The 16,160-nt window shown below is 46.6% G+C and overlaps 2 protein-coding genes across 3 annotated transcripts; one reads left to right on the top strand and one right to left on the bottom strand.

Moving 5' to 3' along the window:
- Positions 1-1,880: 1,880 nt before the first annotated feature.
- ttc1 (tetratricopeptide repeat domain 1) lies at positions 1,881-10,752 on the top strand. 2 transcript variants are annotated; one of them, XM_051937722.1, is made up of 9 exons: positions 1,881-2,006; positions 6,398-6,777; positions 6,907-7,363; positions 7,456-7,516; positions 7,627-7,739; positions 9,563-9,599; positions 9,678-9,826; positions 10,161-10,215; positions 10,440-10,752. In XM_051937722.1, exons 1-9 carry the CDS (start codon positions 1,917-1,919, stop codon positions 10,568-10,570), a joined length of 1,473 nt encoding a protein of 490 aa, XP_051793682.1. In that variant the 5' UTR covers positions 1,881-1,916; the 3' UTR covers positions 10,571-10,752. The 2 variants fall into 2 exon arrangements, with proteins under 2 accessions (XP_051793682.1, XP_051793681.1); XM_051937721.1 differs by having other exon boundaries at positions 6,398-7,363.
- Positions 10,753-11,012: 260 nt separating this feature from the next.
- On the bottom strand, positions 11,013-11,602 carry pfdn1 (prefoldin subunit 1). Its single transcript, XM_022220870.2, has 3 exons — positions 11,409-11,602; positions 11,244-11,328; positions 11,013-11,159 (listed from the first exon to the last, which is right to left on the bottom strand). Exons 1-3 carry the CDS (start codon positions 11,549-11,551, stop codon positions 11,076-11,078), a joined length of 312 nt encoding a protein of 103 aa, XP_022076562.2. The 5' UTR covers positions 11,552-11,602; the 3' UTR covers positions 11,013-11,075.
- Positions 11,603-16,160: the final 4,558 nt, after the last annotated feature.

Below are 16,160 nucleotides of genomic sequence, written 5' to 3'. Positions count from 1 at the left end.
AAGAAAGATTAAGGACAACTGGCGCATGGTCAGAAATATACCTCATAGCTGCAGTGATTAAGATTTGGAAGTAGGAGATTCAACAAGTGTTTTTAAAAAATTCAAGTTTAGAAAACTTACAAGATTTTGCTTTCCCATGTCCAGAGCCCGAACAAGAGGACTAAGGAAGGACTGTGATGATCCTTTTTTTTCATACTTTAAATGTGCATACTGTTGTGGAAATTCATAAAACAAAGGTTACAAAAAGAAATCATTTCCTCAAAACAAATATAATTTGAATTCTGTTGTTGCTTTAAGTTCAACGTTTGGGCAAATTGGCCCATTGCCATAATCACCAGTCTCCCTGAACTATTTTTTTAAGTACTGTGGCTTAATGCTATAAAGAGTACAGTTGATGTTTACTTGCTGTGTAAAAACAAAACCAGTTCTGGTTCTTGAAGTCAATAAAGAGCCCTGCTTGTTGAAAGGAAAACATTGTGATTGTTTTATTACTCATAATAAACGTGATTAGCCATTAAACACATTAGTGTGATAACATCTAACAATTAATTGCCAACACTTTTCAACACTTTTTCACTTTTACAAGAGCTTTAGTCAAATATGTACCTAATCCGCCTGGATCTGGACCACATCTGTACCAGATCTGCGCCAGATATGGCCTGTGAACAGTAGGCTTTTTGCGGACGTGCCAGACTGGGCCAGGGTGCAAAATATCTGGGCGATCCGTTTAAAGGATGAAACGGATGTTGGACTACATCTGGCGAGATCCGGCCCAGATCCATTTGCTATCTGGGTCAGCAGGAGTCATTCATGGATTATTTGAGAAACACCGATGATGTTCTCCTTGGTGTTAAAGGAGATCCTCAGGAGATGCTCCCTCTGGGATCTCCTGATGTTCCCTCGGTTTACAGGAGATCTCAGCTCCTGTCAGAGATGGTCCAGATCTTGTTGTCTCCAGCAGCTCAGCAGGCCTTCCATGGATGGTGGTGGTGACAGCTGAGGCCTCTGATGTTGGAGAAGGTCACACCATCTTCTGGACTTCTGTGATATTCAGCTCCACCAGTCCCGAACTCCAGAGACTGAGTTGTCTGCATGTTCGAGGCTGCAGAACTGGCTGAGATCTACAGTATCTGGGTAGACCAGGGGTGTCCAACATGAGGCCCGTGTCCAAAAGTGGTCCTCCAGAGGGTCCAATCGGCCCTCAAAGTCTAAAATTCCAGAGAAGACATTAACTGCAGATTGTAAATTAGTAAAACTATAAATTAAAATCATTTCTAGACATGACAGTTGTTTGGATCAGAAAGTAAAATACTAGATGTTCTTGTTCTTTTTGTCTCATTTTTGTAATATTTTGTCTTGTTTTTATTTTGTTGTTTTGTCTCGATTGTGTGTCTGCTTTTTGTCACTTGAACTGTCACTTTTCATTTTGTCTAATTTCTCTTTTTGTTTATTTCATGTTGTTCCTCATTTGTGTCTTGCTTTTGCATAGATAGATAGATAGATAATGCTTATTAATCTCGAAGGAAATTCAAGTTAAGTATTTTGTCATGTTTGTTGTGGTCTTTTGTTGTTTTTTGTCTGACTTTTGTCACTTTGTGTCTCATTTTTTTAAATAATATTTTGGTCTTGTTTTTGTTGTTTTCTGTCTTTTTTGTCTGTCTTTTGTGGTTTTGATCCTCCAGTAAATCTTCTATATTTAGGCACTAAAACAAAGAAGCCATTAGGAGTTGTGGTTATTCAGAGGTTATTATGCTTTGGTTTTACTGGTTTTACTGGTTCACTGGTTACTGGAAATCACACTGGACGAAGATGATTCAGTCTCCTGATCTCTGGTCCTCCTCAGGGCCCAGAAACGGCCTGATTGTCTCCTCTGGGGTTAGGACTGGTTGTTCCACCTGCAGGCCGCTAGGACGCTAATGAGCTGCGTGTTCCTAAGACAGAAGAAGAAGAAGCAGCAGCAGCGGTGCGTCATCAGGAAGTTTTGTGGGCAGCGTCGGTGTTTTCAGGTGAGATTAAACCTGCAGTTTTTATAGTTTTCGTCCTGTTAACCTCCTTCAATCGTAGAAGTGGTGACATCATGCTGAGTTGTGACGTACGAGACGGCTGACGTCATGGCGACAGTCCGCAACTGACCGTCACCTTAGCAGTTAGCAGCTAGTTAGCATGTAGCTCCGTTCACAGACACCGGGAGGCTAAAACAGCTAGCTGGTGTTTGTTTACTGTCTGTTTGCTGTTTGTTTACTGTCTGTTTACTCCTTATTTACTGTTTCCTGTGGTCAAACTGCGCGTTCACAAGTCTGTGTAGAAAAATGCAGATTCAGTGTTCAGGAGGTTGAATTGAAACAGATCGATAAATGTGATCGATCAGAGTCTGAAGGACGCAACACGAACCTGTAAAAACCCAGTTTGCTCTGAAACTCTGACTTCTGTTTGTCATCAAACCTGTTTTATTGGAACCAATCAGAGCAGGTTCTGATGATGACGTCATCCAATCAGCTGATCAATGATAAGATGCCACAAGAAACCTTCAATAAACTGATTCTATTTGGATGTTGAACCGCTAAAAGCCAGAGAACATGAAAAATAAAAATAACAGCAACAGAGCGGTGGTGTTCTCCTGGATGTTCAGTTCAGTTTTCTTCTATAGCACCAGTTACAGTCAAATTGTCTCAAGACGCTTTACAGAACCCATATGAACCCCAAAGCAGCTTTAAGGCAAACAGTGGCAAGAAAAACTCCCTTGAACAGTGTTCTCCACGGTGCTGAGGGACCTCCAGGAGGTCACCATCATCTCTTTGATTTGGTCCACACTGAGCAGCTAGTTGTTCTTTGGAGGACTCCTCACTTCTCCTGACTATCCACCACTGTGGTGTCCTCCATGTACTGATGACCTGGATCTCCTGACCACCACTGTGGTCAGCAGGATGGAGATGGTCAGGCTGTGGTCTCAGTCAGAAGGTCCAGGATCCAGAGACATGGAGGTGTTCAGGTCCAGGAGGAGGAGCTTCTCCTCTAGTCCAGGATCCACTGACTGTTGAGTTCTGGCTGAGTTCTAGTCTTAATTTGGGTTCTGCAGTGAAAATGATGTTCAGACTTTGAGAGACGTGCTGCAGATGTTTTTCTGCTTCAGTTTGTGTCACAGAAAACCAGAACATAATGGTAGAACCAGAAACTAACATGATGTAAAACCAGAAACTAACATGTAAAACCAGAAACTAACATGTAGAACCAGAAACTAACATGATGTAAAACCAGAAACTAACATGTAAAACCAGAAACTAACATGTGGAAGTATAAAATCATTCACAGAACTCATTACACTGCACATGAAATGTCTGAAATGGGTTTCAGCACAGAAACATGTTCATATTGCACACAAAACTGTCCTGCCACCTATAAACATGCCACCTGGGAATGTGCACCCATTAGACAGTTCTAGAAAAAGGTCACAGAGTCCCTATCCCTCTTTCTGGAAAGTCACATCCCACTATCTCCCTCACTCTGCTTACTTGGTGACGTATCTTCTCTTAATTTTAACACAAGCAAAAATAGAGTTCTTCTTGTTGCCCTAACCATTGCCAAGAAAACTATCCTCTTAAACTGGAAATCAAGGAACTCCCTACATCTAGCCCAATGGAAAAACCTCCTCTGACTACATCTCCTGGAAAATCTAACTTCTCTCAACAACACTGCAGATAATCAAGCTCATTGGTCACCTTTTCTTAAGTTTTTGCACACCTAAAAGCACAAAAATGTAAATCTCACCTCACCGTAAGTTTTATTTACCTCTTTTTTTCTGCTTGCCAATACCCCCCCCCCCCATACACACACACACACACACACACACACACACACGATACACAAACTAGTGCTGCCCCTTGCTCTGTCTGTTGCTTTTCTCTTCCTTTTAAAATAGTACACTTTCCTGGGATCTCGAGACGATAAGTATACTCTGGTTATGATAGTCAGGAGCAAGTTTCCATCTAGGTACCCAGACCAGACCCACTGCCCTGTGGGGCCCACCGGCCTGGCGGCCTCCTCATGGGATGCTGGGGTGTTCTATGGCTTGCCTCCTGCGCCCCGGAGCTGCTGGATCTAGGTGTGGTCAGCGGGGTCTGGGGATGGCACTGGCCACTTCCCCGGTGGTGCCTTGGCCGGCCCCGGGGCTTTGGGGTGGGGGACTCCTCCGCGGAGGGCCCGTGCCTCTTCCTTCCTGTTGTCCGCCCCGGGCCCCTTCCCTCCTCCCTTCGCCTCGCTTGCCCCCCTCCCTCTTGCGGGGGGCTGGGGGCCTCCGGCATCCTGGGGGTCTGCTGCTGCGACCTGGCTTGCCTCTGGGTGGGGGGCCCTGACGCCGCAGCCCACGGGCCCACCTGCCAATTAACAGGTTTGGTGTGGGGGCCCAGGCCTGGATGGGGTGGTCTCTGGTGTAATCATGGGGCTAGGGTTCCTCGTGGAGGGTGTCGTCTGGTGCCAGTCCTGCCTCCCCTGGTGAGTCGGGGCCTGGGATGGGCCTGGGGGCCTGCTGGTTTGGGGTCCTGGTGGGGTCCTGTGGTCATTACGTGGGGGGCGGCGTCCTGGGGTGGTCCACCGAGGCTGGGTTTTTCGGTGGGCGTTGGGTCAGTGGCTCTTGTTCCGCAGTCTGCCGGGGGCGGTGCTCCTGCGTGGCACGCCTGGCCACAGGGGGTTGGTCTGGGTTGTTGCCTGTGCGTCCTGGGGCTTGCTGCTGGGGAGGCCAATTGGCACCACTCCCGCGCCCCCCCGCTTTGTCTTGGCCTGGTGGAGCTGGCCCCCATTTGCCTAATCTCTTAATTTGCACCTCATAACTCACACATTGCACTGTACATGGCGCCCGGGGGTCAGGTGGGCCCTGCTGGGGCTTGTGTCTCCCGACGGGCTGTGGTGCGGGGTCTGCGGGGCTACGCATGCCCACATTCCTCCCCACCTGGCCTTGCTTCGGCCGTATCGTGGGCCCTCTTCCCTTGGGGGTCCTGGTCCCGGGGGATTGGGCTCCTGGGGGCCCCTGGCCTGCCGTGGGCAGCTGGGGGCGGGGGGTAGGGTTGGTTTGGGGCCGGGGTGATGGTTGGTTGGTGGGGGTGGGTGCTGTCTGCCAGGGGCCTCCTCCCGGGACCACCCGGTGCTGTCCTGGGTGCCCTTGGGGCAGACGGATCGGTGCCGCTTGGGGTCCTGGGGCTGTTCCTAGGTCTGGTGGCTTTGGGGGGCCGTGTGGTGGGTCTTGGGTGCCCTGCTGGCTCGGGGAGGACCCCTTGCTGTGGTCACCCGGGATATGGGCAGGTACTTGGGTATTCGGTGATTAACCCACATGCATGCTGACAGATACTCAAGCTCCTGTCGAGACGTTCTCTAGAAGTGATTGGTTCCATCAGAACATGCTGAGTTGGGCATCCTCACACACTTTTTACATCATGTGATGCATGCTCCCTCCTTTTCTCATCCCTATGGGCCTACCACCTCCCCACTATCAAGACCCCACATCTCTGGTGTCCCTGGTTTTCTTACAGCCTTTATTTCCTGTACGGATTTAGCTTAGCACAGCATTTGGACTGCTACCCACAATTAATAACAATACCTGTTTGTCGTCCTCCCCGTCTGTCTTGTTTCGTCCTTTCTGTCACTATTTCCCCTTCTTTCACACTGTGGTGTATCACAGCCCTCTCCTGCAGCTCACATCAGGGGTTTAATAAAGTTTGATTTGATGGAGTAGCCTGAAGGGAGGGCCGGTGAAGGTCACTGGCAGTGATTCACACCTAATATTTCTCACTGCAAAGATAAAAATGCATCTTTTCGATGCTGTCATCTGATACAGTGGCCAGCTAGAAAGATAATGCAGACAAGGGGAGAACAAATAAATAAATAAATGGAGCTCATTAAGTGAATCTAATATACCGTGCTCCTCCATGAAGTTGAAAAGATTAACAAAATGAAATGACACTACTCGATTTAGCTCTGCCCATAATCTCTCGATTCTTTGATTATGAACTGACCTGCCAGTTATAACACTATGTCTGTTTATTCCCCTCCTGTAAAGCATGAAACGGGCAACACCAGTGTTTTCCAGTCCATGATCGCATCTCACCCTGGACGGTAATCCAAAGTTCTGAACACCAGCAATGAATAGTGACAAAACGCTATAAGCTCTGTTGTTGTCCAGACAAGCGAGGTAGATGATTGTTCGACTGTAACCATCAACACAGCCATGGAACACCATCCTCCATCTCACAAGCTTGTGGTTTCCATGTGCCTATGAGAAATTGAAATCACAGTAAATTATGTCATGTTTTATTGTTTAGAAACTAACATGTAGAACCAGGCAGTCAGTGGGTCTGGGATTAGAACCATACAGACAGGAACCTGTGGTGTTCTTTGTTATGTGCTGCAGATCTTCAGGATGAGTGGTGGAGGATCTGAACAGAAACGGAGCTCCAGACCTCCACAGCAGCCCAGAGACGAGGACGAAGACCACTTCTACGACTGCCAGGAGACTCTGGAGCCTTCTGATGGGGGTGGAGGCAGCAGGGAGGAGGGTGGAGCCAACAGAGAGGAGGGTGGAGCCAACAGAGAGGAGGGTGGAGCCAGCAGGGACAAAGGCGGAGTTAGCAGCCAAATGGACGTTCAACAGGACGCCACTGTAACGAAGGACTCTCAGGTTAACATGAACAGAAGAAATGACACAGGAGGAGAACGACAGGTTCTACAGGACGACGGGCTGCAGGACGACGGGCTGCAGGAGAAGCTGCAGGACGACGGGCTGCAGGAGAAGCTGCAGGACGACAGGCTGCAGGACGACGGGCTGCAGGAGAAGCTGCAGGACGACAGGCTGCAGGACGACAGGCTGCAGGACGACAGGCTGCAGGAAGACGGGCTGCAGGAGAAGCTGCAGGACGACAGGCTGCAGGAAGACGGGCTGCAGGACGACGGGCTGCAGGAAGACGGGCTGCAGGACGACGGGCTGCAGGAAGACGGGCTGCAGGACGACGGGCTGCAGGACGACGGGCTGCAGGACGACGGGCTGCAGGAAGACGGGCTGCAGGACGACGGGCTGCAGGAAGACGGGCTGCAGGACGACGGGCTGCAGGACGACGGGCTGCAGGACGACGGGCTGCAGGAAGACGGGCTGCAGGAAGACGGGCTGCAGGACGACGGGCTGCAGGACGACGGGCTGCAGGAAGACGGGCTGCAGGAAGACGGGCTGCAGGACGACGGGCTGCAGGACGACGGGCTGCAGGACGACGGGCTGCAGGAGGATTCAGATTCAGAGATTAAGGAGGACGTCGGACCAACGGTGGAGTTTGACGATGACTACCTGAGAGAGGTGGAGAAGGAGCTGACGGAGGAGGAGAAGGAGGTAACACAGGTTCACCACGTGTTCACCACCTGTACCTGCAGAGGCATTCAGGTGCTGCAGGAAATCACACACCTGCTGTGTTTGTGTTTCAGAGTCGACGGCAGCAGAGTTTAACTCTGAAGGAAGAAGGAAACAGCCAGTTTAAAGCAGGAGGTGAGCTACCAGTCGAAACCAGTCCAAACCACTCTGTAAGCAGTCTAAACCAGTCGAGACCCGTCTGTAACCAGTCCTAACCAGTCAGTAACCAGTGTGTCTCTCTGCAGACTGGTCGGCAGCAGGGCGGAGCTACACGGAGGCATTGGTTTTGTGTCCAGTTTGTTACAGCAGAGAGAGAGCCGTGCTGTTCTCCAACAGAGCTGCTGCAAGACTTCACCTGGTAACATGCTAACAATATGCTAGCAACATGCTGACAATGCTGCATCTAGTAAGATGCTAACAACATGCTAACAAATCTGCATATCGTAACATGGCAACATGCTAACAGCATGCTAACAAAGCTGCATATAAAAACATGGCAACATGCTAACTACATGCTAACAATGTCACATCTAATAACAAGACAAATGCTGACGTGCTAACAATATGCTAGCAACATGCTGACATTGCTGCATCTAATAGCATGACAACATGCTAACAATAATACATATAAGAACATGGCGGCATGCTAACAACATACTAACAATGCTGCATATAATAACATGCTAACAACATGCTAACAATGGTGCATATAATAACATGCTAACAACATGCTAACAATGCTGTATATAATAACATGAAAGCAGGCTAACAACATGCTAACAGTGCTGGATATACTAACATGGCAACATGCTAACAACATGCTTACAATATGCTAGCAACATGCTGACAATGCTGCATATATTAACATGGCAGCATGCTAACAACATACTAACAATGCTACATCTAATAGCATAACAACATGCTAACAATGCTGCATATAAGAACGTGGCAGCATGCTAACAATGCTGCATATAATAACATGACAACATGCTTGTGTGATGTCTGCATCAGCAGCTGGAAACATGCAGGTTTCCATGTTAACAGGATGCATCCGGTGTGTGATGCTGTGCCGACTTTCTTCAGTGGTTTTAGTAATGTTCAGCAGTTTTCCAGATCAAGCATTTTCCCTCAGAGAGAATCTGAATCATCAGAAAACATCTGGTTGAAGAAGACGCCTCCTAGAGCCGATTTTAAACTCTGAACAGAACCTGTCAACATGAAACAAGAACACAATGCTAGCATCATGCTGACAACAGCATACGCTCCTGCTAACATGCTAACATCGTTCTAACAGTATGCTCCTGCTAACTCGCTACCATCATGCTGACAGTGTCCTCCTGCTAGCATCATGCTAACAGTCTGCTCCTTCTAACATGCTAACTTCATGCTAACAGTATGCGCCTGCTAACTCGCTACCATCAGTGTACTCCTGGTCACAGACTGACAGTATGCTCCTGCTAAAATGCTAGCATTATGTTAACAATATGCTTCTGCTCACAGGCTAATAATGATGCTAACCGTATGCTCCTGCTAACAGGCTAGCATCATGCTAACAGTATGCTCCTGCTAACAGGCTAACAATGATGTTAACAGTATGCTCCTGCGAGCAATTTAACATCACCCTAACAGTATGCTCTTGCTTGCAGGCTATTATCATGCTAACAGTATGCTCCTGCTAACAATGATGCCAACAGTATGCTCCTGCCAAAAACCTAACATCACGCTAACACTGTGCTCTGCTAACAGGCTAATATCATGATAACAGTGTGCTCCTGCTAACAGGGTAACATCATGCTAACTGTATGCTAACTTGCTACCATCATGCACACATTGTGATCCTGCTAACATCATGCTAACAGTATGCTCCTGCTAACATGCTAACGGTATGCGCCTGCTAACATGCTAGCATTATGCTAACAATATGCTCCTGCTCACAGGCTAGCAATGATGCTAGCAGTATACTTCTGCTAACAGGCTAACAATGATGCTAACACTATGCTCCTGCTAACAGGCTAACAATGATGCTAACAGTATACTTCTGCTAACAGGCTAACAATGATGCTAACACTATGCTCCTGCTAATAGGCTGACATCATAATGACAGTATGCTTCTGCTAACAGGCTAACATCATGCTAACATTCTCCTGCTTACAATGAAGCTAACAGTCTGTGTGTTTGTAGGACCTGAAGGACCAGGCGATCTCTGACTGTAACAGAGGTGAGTGGTGACATCAGATCAGCTGATCCATGTATTGATTATCATTGTATTGATTGTTTGATTGTCTGGTTGCCATAGCGATAGAGCTGAATCCAGAATACCTACGGGCGTTGCTGAGGAGGGCGGAGCTTTACGAGCAGACCGAGAAGCTGGACGAGGCTCTGGAGGACTACAAGAAGGTTCTGGACCGGGACCCGAACCACCCCGGAGCCAGACAGGCCTGCATGGTGAGACCCAGTACCAGAACCAGACCCACAACCAGACCAAGACTCAAGACTCATATTCAGACTTATAACCAGACGCAGACCTAGAACCAGACCCAGTTCAGTGATCCAGAATCAGAACCAGCAGGAGGTGTGATGTCAGACTGTTATCTTCTCTCTGTGCTCTCCATTACTTAAGATACAGCAGAACTCCTAATAAATATAGATAGATCGATCGTTTTAGCTCTGATCAATAAGCAGCTTCAGCTCAGCTGAACGCTGACATGGAGCCACGATTACCCAGTTAATGATCAGTTTGCTAATGGTCTGTCTACCTGTCTGTGTTTCTGTCTCTCAGAGGTTGCCTCAGCAGATTCAGGAGAGGAATGAGAAGTTGAAGGAGGAAATGATCAGTATGTACTGCACCTGAACACACATGAACCTTGTGTTTGTCTCATTGATCTTTTCTGTGCTGCTCATTGAGTGGTTCCTGATCAGTTCTTTATTTTTAAAAAGAAGATCCAGAGCTGTTGGTGTTTGTGGTACTTAGAATAGAAGCTGATCAGGTTATTGATCAGATCTGTGGTGACCCCTGCATAAATCAGGTTATTGATCAGATCTGTGGTGACCCCTGCAGGTAAGCTGAAGGACCTGGGCAACATGATCCTGCGTCCCTTTGGACTCTCAACCAACAACTTCCAGGTGAACCAGGACTCCTCCAGCGGCTCCTACTCCATCAACTTCGTCCAGAACCCCGGCAACAGATGACGTCAGCGTGACATCACCATGGGCAGCAATGACATCAGCAGACCTGCCTCTCCTTCAGTTATTTGATGTTCCTGAACCCAGATCAGTCCCTGATGGACTTATTGATCACAGAGACTCCATTATTGACAACTTTCAGCTGGTCCAGTAATAAAACCTGATCAATAAAGATTATTTCTGCTGGATCCACTGAGACTGATCACTGCTTCATCTGTACACACTTTATACATACTAGTTCTGTAGTACATGTACTTTAGGTACTTGTACTGTATTCCAGGTACTTCTAGTCCAGGTACTTGTACTCTGTTTCTCTGATTTTACAACATATTAAGAGTTCAGTTTGTATTACAGACCAGTATTCAGTAGTACAACATTTGGGAGTACTGCTCTCAGTACTGGTGTACTCTCACTCCTTCAGGGTTTTAAAAGAAAACAAGGATCAAAGTGAAGTTTGAACATTTTATTGTGAACAACAGGAGTTTTATTGATGACTGATCAGGTGTATCGATCACTGGGCTCTCCTAGACAGCAGCATCTCTCTGATGTTGTCTTCAGCTTCTTTCACGCTGCGTTCGAGGTACAACTTCTTCTGCTGGAAACCACAAATGCACAACATCAGGAGACAACAGACAAAGTGGGTGTGTAGTTGTAGTTGTCTGTGTGTGTAGTTGTGTACCTCCAGCTCTCTGATCTTCTCGTCAGCTGTCTTCTGTTTGTCCGTCAGCTGATTATTGATCTCTTCTTTTGACTGGAGGATGAACCTGAAACACAGAAGCTTTAGGTCATGTGGTCTCCTCAGGTGTTCAGTAGCATCATCACCTGTACAGGTGAACGGACTCACATGCGTCCCACGCCCTCATAGAGTCGCGTGTTGTCGGGCAGTGTGGTGATTTCGGTGTGCGTCAGCTTAGCGTGTTTCTGAACACGGGTTAGCTGATCGATCTGCAGGTTGGCCAGTTTAACCTTCTGCTGTGTGTCCACCATCTTCACCTGCAGCTCAGTGAAAGCCTGAAACAGACAGGTATCACTGATTAAACACCTGGAGGACTACAGCAGAGAGGTATCACTGATTAAACACCTGGAGGACTACAACAGAGAGGTATCACTCTGATTAAACACCTGGAGGACTACAACAGAGAGGTATCACTCTGATTAAACACCTGGAGGACTACAACAGAGAGGTATCACTCTGATTAAACACCTGGAGGACTACAACAGAGAGGTATCACTCTGATTAAACACCTGGAGGACTACAACAGAGAGGTATCACTCTGATTAAACACCTGGAGGACTACAACAGAGAGGTATCACTCTGATTAAACACCTGGAGGACTACAACAGAGAGGTATCACTGATTAAACACCTGGAGGACTACAGCAGAGAGGTATCACTGATTAAACACCTGGAGGACTACAGCAGAGAGGTATCACTGATTAAACACCTGGAGGACTACAACAGAGAGGTATCACTGATTAAACACCTGGAGGACTACAGCAGAGAGGTATCACTGATTAAACACCTGGAGGACTACAACAGAGAGGTATCACTGATTAAACACCTGGAGGACTACAGCAGAGAGGTATCACTGATTAAACACCTGGAGGACTACAGCAGAGAGGTATCACTGATTAAACACCTGGAGGACTACAGCAGAGAGGTATCACTCTGATTAAACACCTGGAGGACTACAGCAGAGAGGTATCACTGATTAAACACCTGGAGGACTACAACAGAGAGGTATCACTGATTAAACACCTGGAGGACTACAGCAGAGAGGTATCACTCTGATTAAACACCTGGAGGACTACAGCAGAGAGGTATCACTGATTAAACACCTGGAGGACTACAGCAGAGAGGTATCACTGATTAAACACCTGGAGGACTACAGCAGAGAGGTATCACTGATTAAACACCTGGAGGACTACAGCAGAGAGGTATCACTCTGATTAAACACCTGGAGGACTACAGCAGAGAGGTATCACTCTGATTAAACACCTGGAGGACTACAACAGAGAGGTATCACTGATTAAACACCTGGAGGACTACAGCAGAGAGGTATCACTGATTAAACACCTGGAGGACTACAGCAGAGAGGTATCACTGATTAAACACCTGGAGGACTACAGCAGAGAGGTATCACTGATTAAACACCTGGAGGACTACAGCAGAGAGGTATCACTCTGATTAAACACCTGGAGGACTACAACAGAGAGGTATCACTCTGATTAAACACCTGGAGGACTACAACAGAGAGGTATCACTGATTAAACACCTGGAGGACTACAGCAGAGAGGTATCACTCTGATTAAACACCTGGAGGACTACAACAGAGAGGTATCACTGATTAAACACCTGGAGGACTACAGCAGAGAGGTATCACTGATTAAACACCTGGAGGACTACAACAGAGAGGTATCACTGATTAAACACCTGGAGGACTACAGCAGAGAGGTATCACTCTGATTAAACACCTGGAGGACTACAGCAGAGAGGTATCACTGATTAAACACCTGGAGGACTACAACAGAGAGGTATCACTCTGATTAAACACCTGGAGGACTACAACAGAGAGGTATCACTGATTAAACACCTGGAGGACTACAACAGAGAGGTATCACTGATTAAACACCTGGAGGACTACAACAGAGAGGTATCACTCTGATTAAACACCTGGAGGACTACAACAGAGAGGTATCACTCTGATTAAACACCTGGAGGACTACAACAGAGAGGTATCACTCTGATTAAACACCTGGAGGACTACAACAGAGAGGTATCACTCTGATTAAACACCTGGAGGACTACAGCAGAGAGGTATCACTCTGATTAAACACCTGGAGGACTACAACAGAGAGGTATCACTCTGATTAAACACCTGGAGGACTACAACAGAGAGGTATCACTCTGATTAAACACCTGGAGGACTACAGCAGAGAGGTATCACTGATTAAACACCTGGAGGACTACAGCAGAGAGGTATCACTCTGATTAAACACCTGGAGGACTACAACAGAGAGGTATCACTCTGATTAAACACCTGGGGGGTATTCCATGAAGCTGGCTAAAACAGGCTGGGCTTACGCCGGAAAGCGTGGCTTGAATAAGCGGCAACTTTAATCTCAGCTGCAAGTAGTTCCACAAACAAGGCTCAGCTGTTTTTCAGAGACGCTTATTCAAGCCAGGCTGATCCAAGCTGCGGCTGAGCGCGCGTCCGGGGGAGATAAAAAGCCCCGACGTGAAATGATGACATTATGTCTAAAAACAGAGCGGAGACTTTCTCTTCGGCGGAGCAGAAACTTCTCACGGAGTTGTACGAGGACTACAGGGAGATTATCACAAGAAAAGGCAACACGGTTGATAAATAAAGCTCCAGACGCTGCCTGGCAAAGCATTGCCGACCGTTTAAATGCGTGTTTATTTTCTTTTAATGAAGCACTTAGTCTGAGCGTACACACGCACACGTCTGAAAATTTAATTTTCAGAGGACAAGTTTTTGACACTGATTAGGGATAACCCACAACTGCAGTGGTTGATGACTTTTTTTCCTCACCCTGAAGTTTGTCACACTACTGTGGCCCAGAGGAGATCAATCTGATGAAATAAAGCTTTTAAAACCCACTGAAGACATTTTTGATGTGTGTATAAACATCTATATATATGAGAGAAAGAGGCTACAGCCTGGTTTTGTGTAATGTGATGGTGGTTTTCACTTTTTACTCTGGTAGGCCTAATTCATGTTCTTGATGTGACAAATATATATCCACCATAGATGAATAAAGCAGCAGGTAACACCTAAAACCAAAGGAGGAATACTTTGGAAAAAAGGGGAAACTTCATGTGGAGATGTTTCATCAAACACTCAAACTTTGAATGAAAAAGCAGAAAAAAACCTGTAGGCCTACAGAGGAGATGTCATTTTTATCAGAGATGATAGTGCTGCTGTGCCCTACATTTAAATAAGGGAGAAGACACAAATGAGCTGTACACTAAATAGTTCTCTCATCATTTGGCCTCACCTTTGGATTCTCATCATGATCAGATTGGACCGCTGGTAAAAGGAAGGTATTCTTTATGGAAAACTGTGGCTGTTGTGTCCTGCTTATTTTAACACAATCTGTGCCTGTTCCTGTTACGTGTTGACTGAACTTTGAGGGTGGAAGAAGAAAGAAAATCAGATATTTCCAAGTATTTACCGCTGGTGGATTCCAACCCACGGTGCAATGAAAAGTAAAACCACATTTAATCTACTTAACTACACTCTAACCACTGATCCACAGTTACACACTGTGACAAAATGTGTAATATGATAGAGTTTGATTCACGGTTATTCCGGCGTTATTTAAAAAAGGTCTCAGTGTATGTCACCGAACAAGAACATCATTGATTACAGATCAAGATGAATTTAATGTGTAACATGCGGTTCACAGGCGTCTTTCTGAAGCTCGTCAGAACCTTCTCTGACATGGAGCTAAAGTAAGCTTGACTGTTAGCCTGCCCCGGACCAGGCTTGTCGCTCTGGCTGAGTTACCATGGTTACCAAGCCAGGCTAGCCCTAAGCCTTGTTGGTGGAACAAAACTCTCACTAAAGTTAGTGAAGCTGACCGAAATAAGCCAGGCTTAGACCTAAGCCAGCTTCGTGGAATACCCCCCTGGACGACTACAACAGACAGGTATCACTGATTAAACACCTGGAGGGCTACAACAGACAGGTATCACTCTGACGAAAACAACAGTCTGGTGTTTGAGGAGATGCAGACTTCAGGTTTAATCCAGAGAGGAGATCATCAGTCCAGAACCAGAGATGTTGGACTTCCTGCTCTGTTCTGCTGCTCTGGAAACGATCTGGGAACAAATCGATCATCGTATTGATCAGCAGAATGAGGAGATTTGGGATATTTTTCCTTCACCGTCTCAGTTTGTTTTTGACTGACATCAGCAGCGTGGCCCCGCCGTGCTCACTGTTAGCTCCGGTGTTAGCTGCTGCTGCTAACTGTTAGCTCCGGTGTTAGCTGCTGCTGCTAACTGTTAGCTCCGGTGTTAGCTGCTGTTTTAATGATGCGGCTGCGGCTGGTTGCAGACTTAAAGGTAGAACAGGTGACTACGGGTTGTTTTAGTGACGCTGCTAACAGACAGACAGGTAGAACAGGTAACTACAGGTGGTGAATAACGGTACCTTCTTCAGCTCCAGGTCCACGGGCGCAGCCATCTTCACAGGATCACTGATACACACTGCGCATGTGCGAGAGGACCGCCTCCTTCATTGAGTCAGAAATCCTGACTTTTATCTATTTGTCTTGTTTTAGTCAGTCTTGTCTCTTTAAAAACCAAAAACAATAATGACAGTAATATTAATAATTATATTACTGATAACAGCAGTATTCAGAACAATAAGTAACTATAATACACTTAATTTGGCACTTGTTTACAAAGTTACAAGGTAATCAGAGCAAACATTTCAGCTCAAAAAAGAAGTAAAATCATGTGAGTTCACTGAACAGCTTCAATTGAAGTGGATTCTATTCTGTCTTTGGAAACAGGAGGGGAGTGAAACATCTTTACCTGAAAACGGAGCGGAGTGAGACATCCATCAGCT

The sequence above is a fragment of the Acanthochromis polyacanthus genome, chromosome 17 (genome assembly GCF_021347895.1).
Source record: "Acanthochromis polyacanthus isolate Apoly-LR-REF ecotype Palm Island chromosome 17, KAUST_Apoly_ChrSc, whole genome shotgun sequence".
Lineage (NCBI taxonomy): Eukaryota > Metazoa > Chordata > Actinopteri > Pomacentridae > Acanthochromis > Acanthochromis polyacanthus.
The sequence above is the reverse complement of the archived record's forward strand: the minus strand, read 5'-3'. Positions and strand labels throughout refer to the sequence as shown.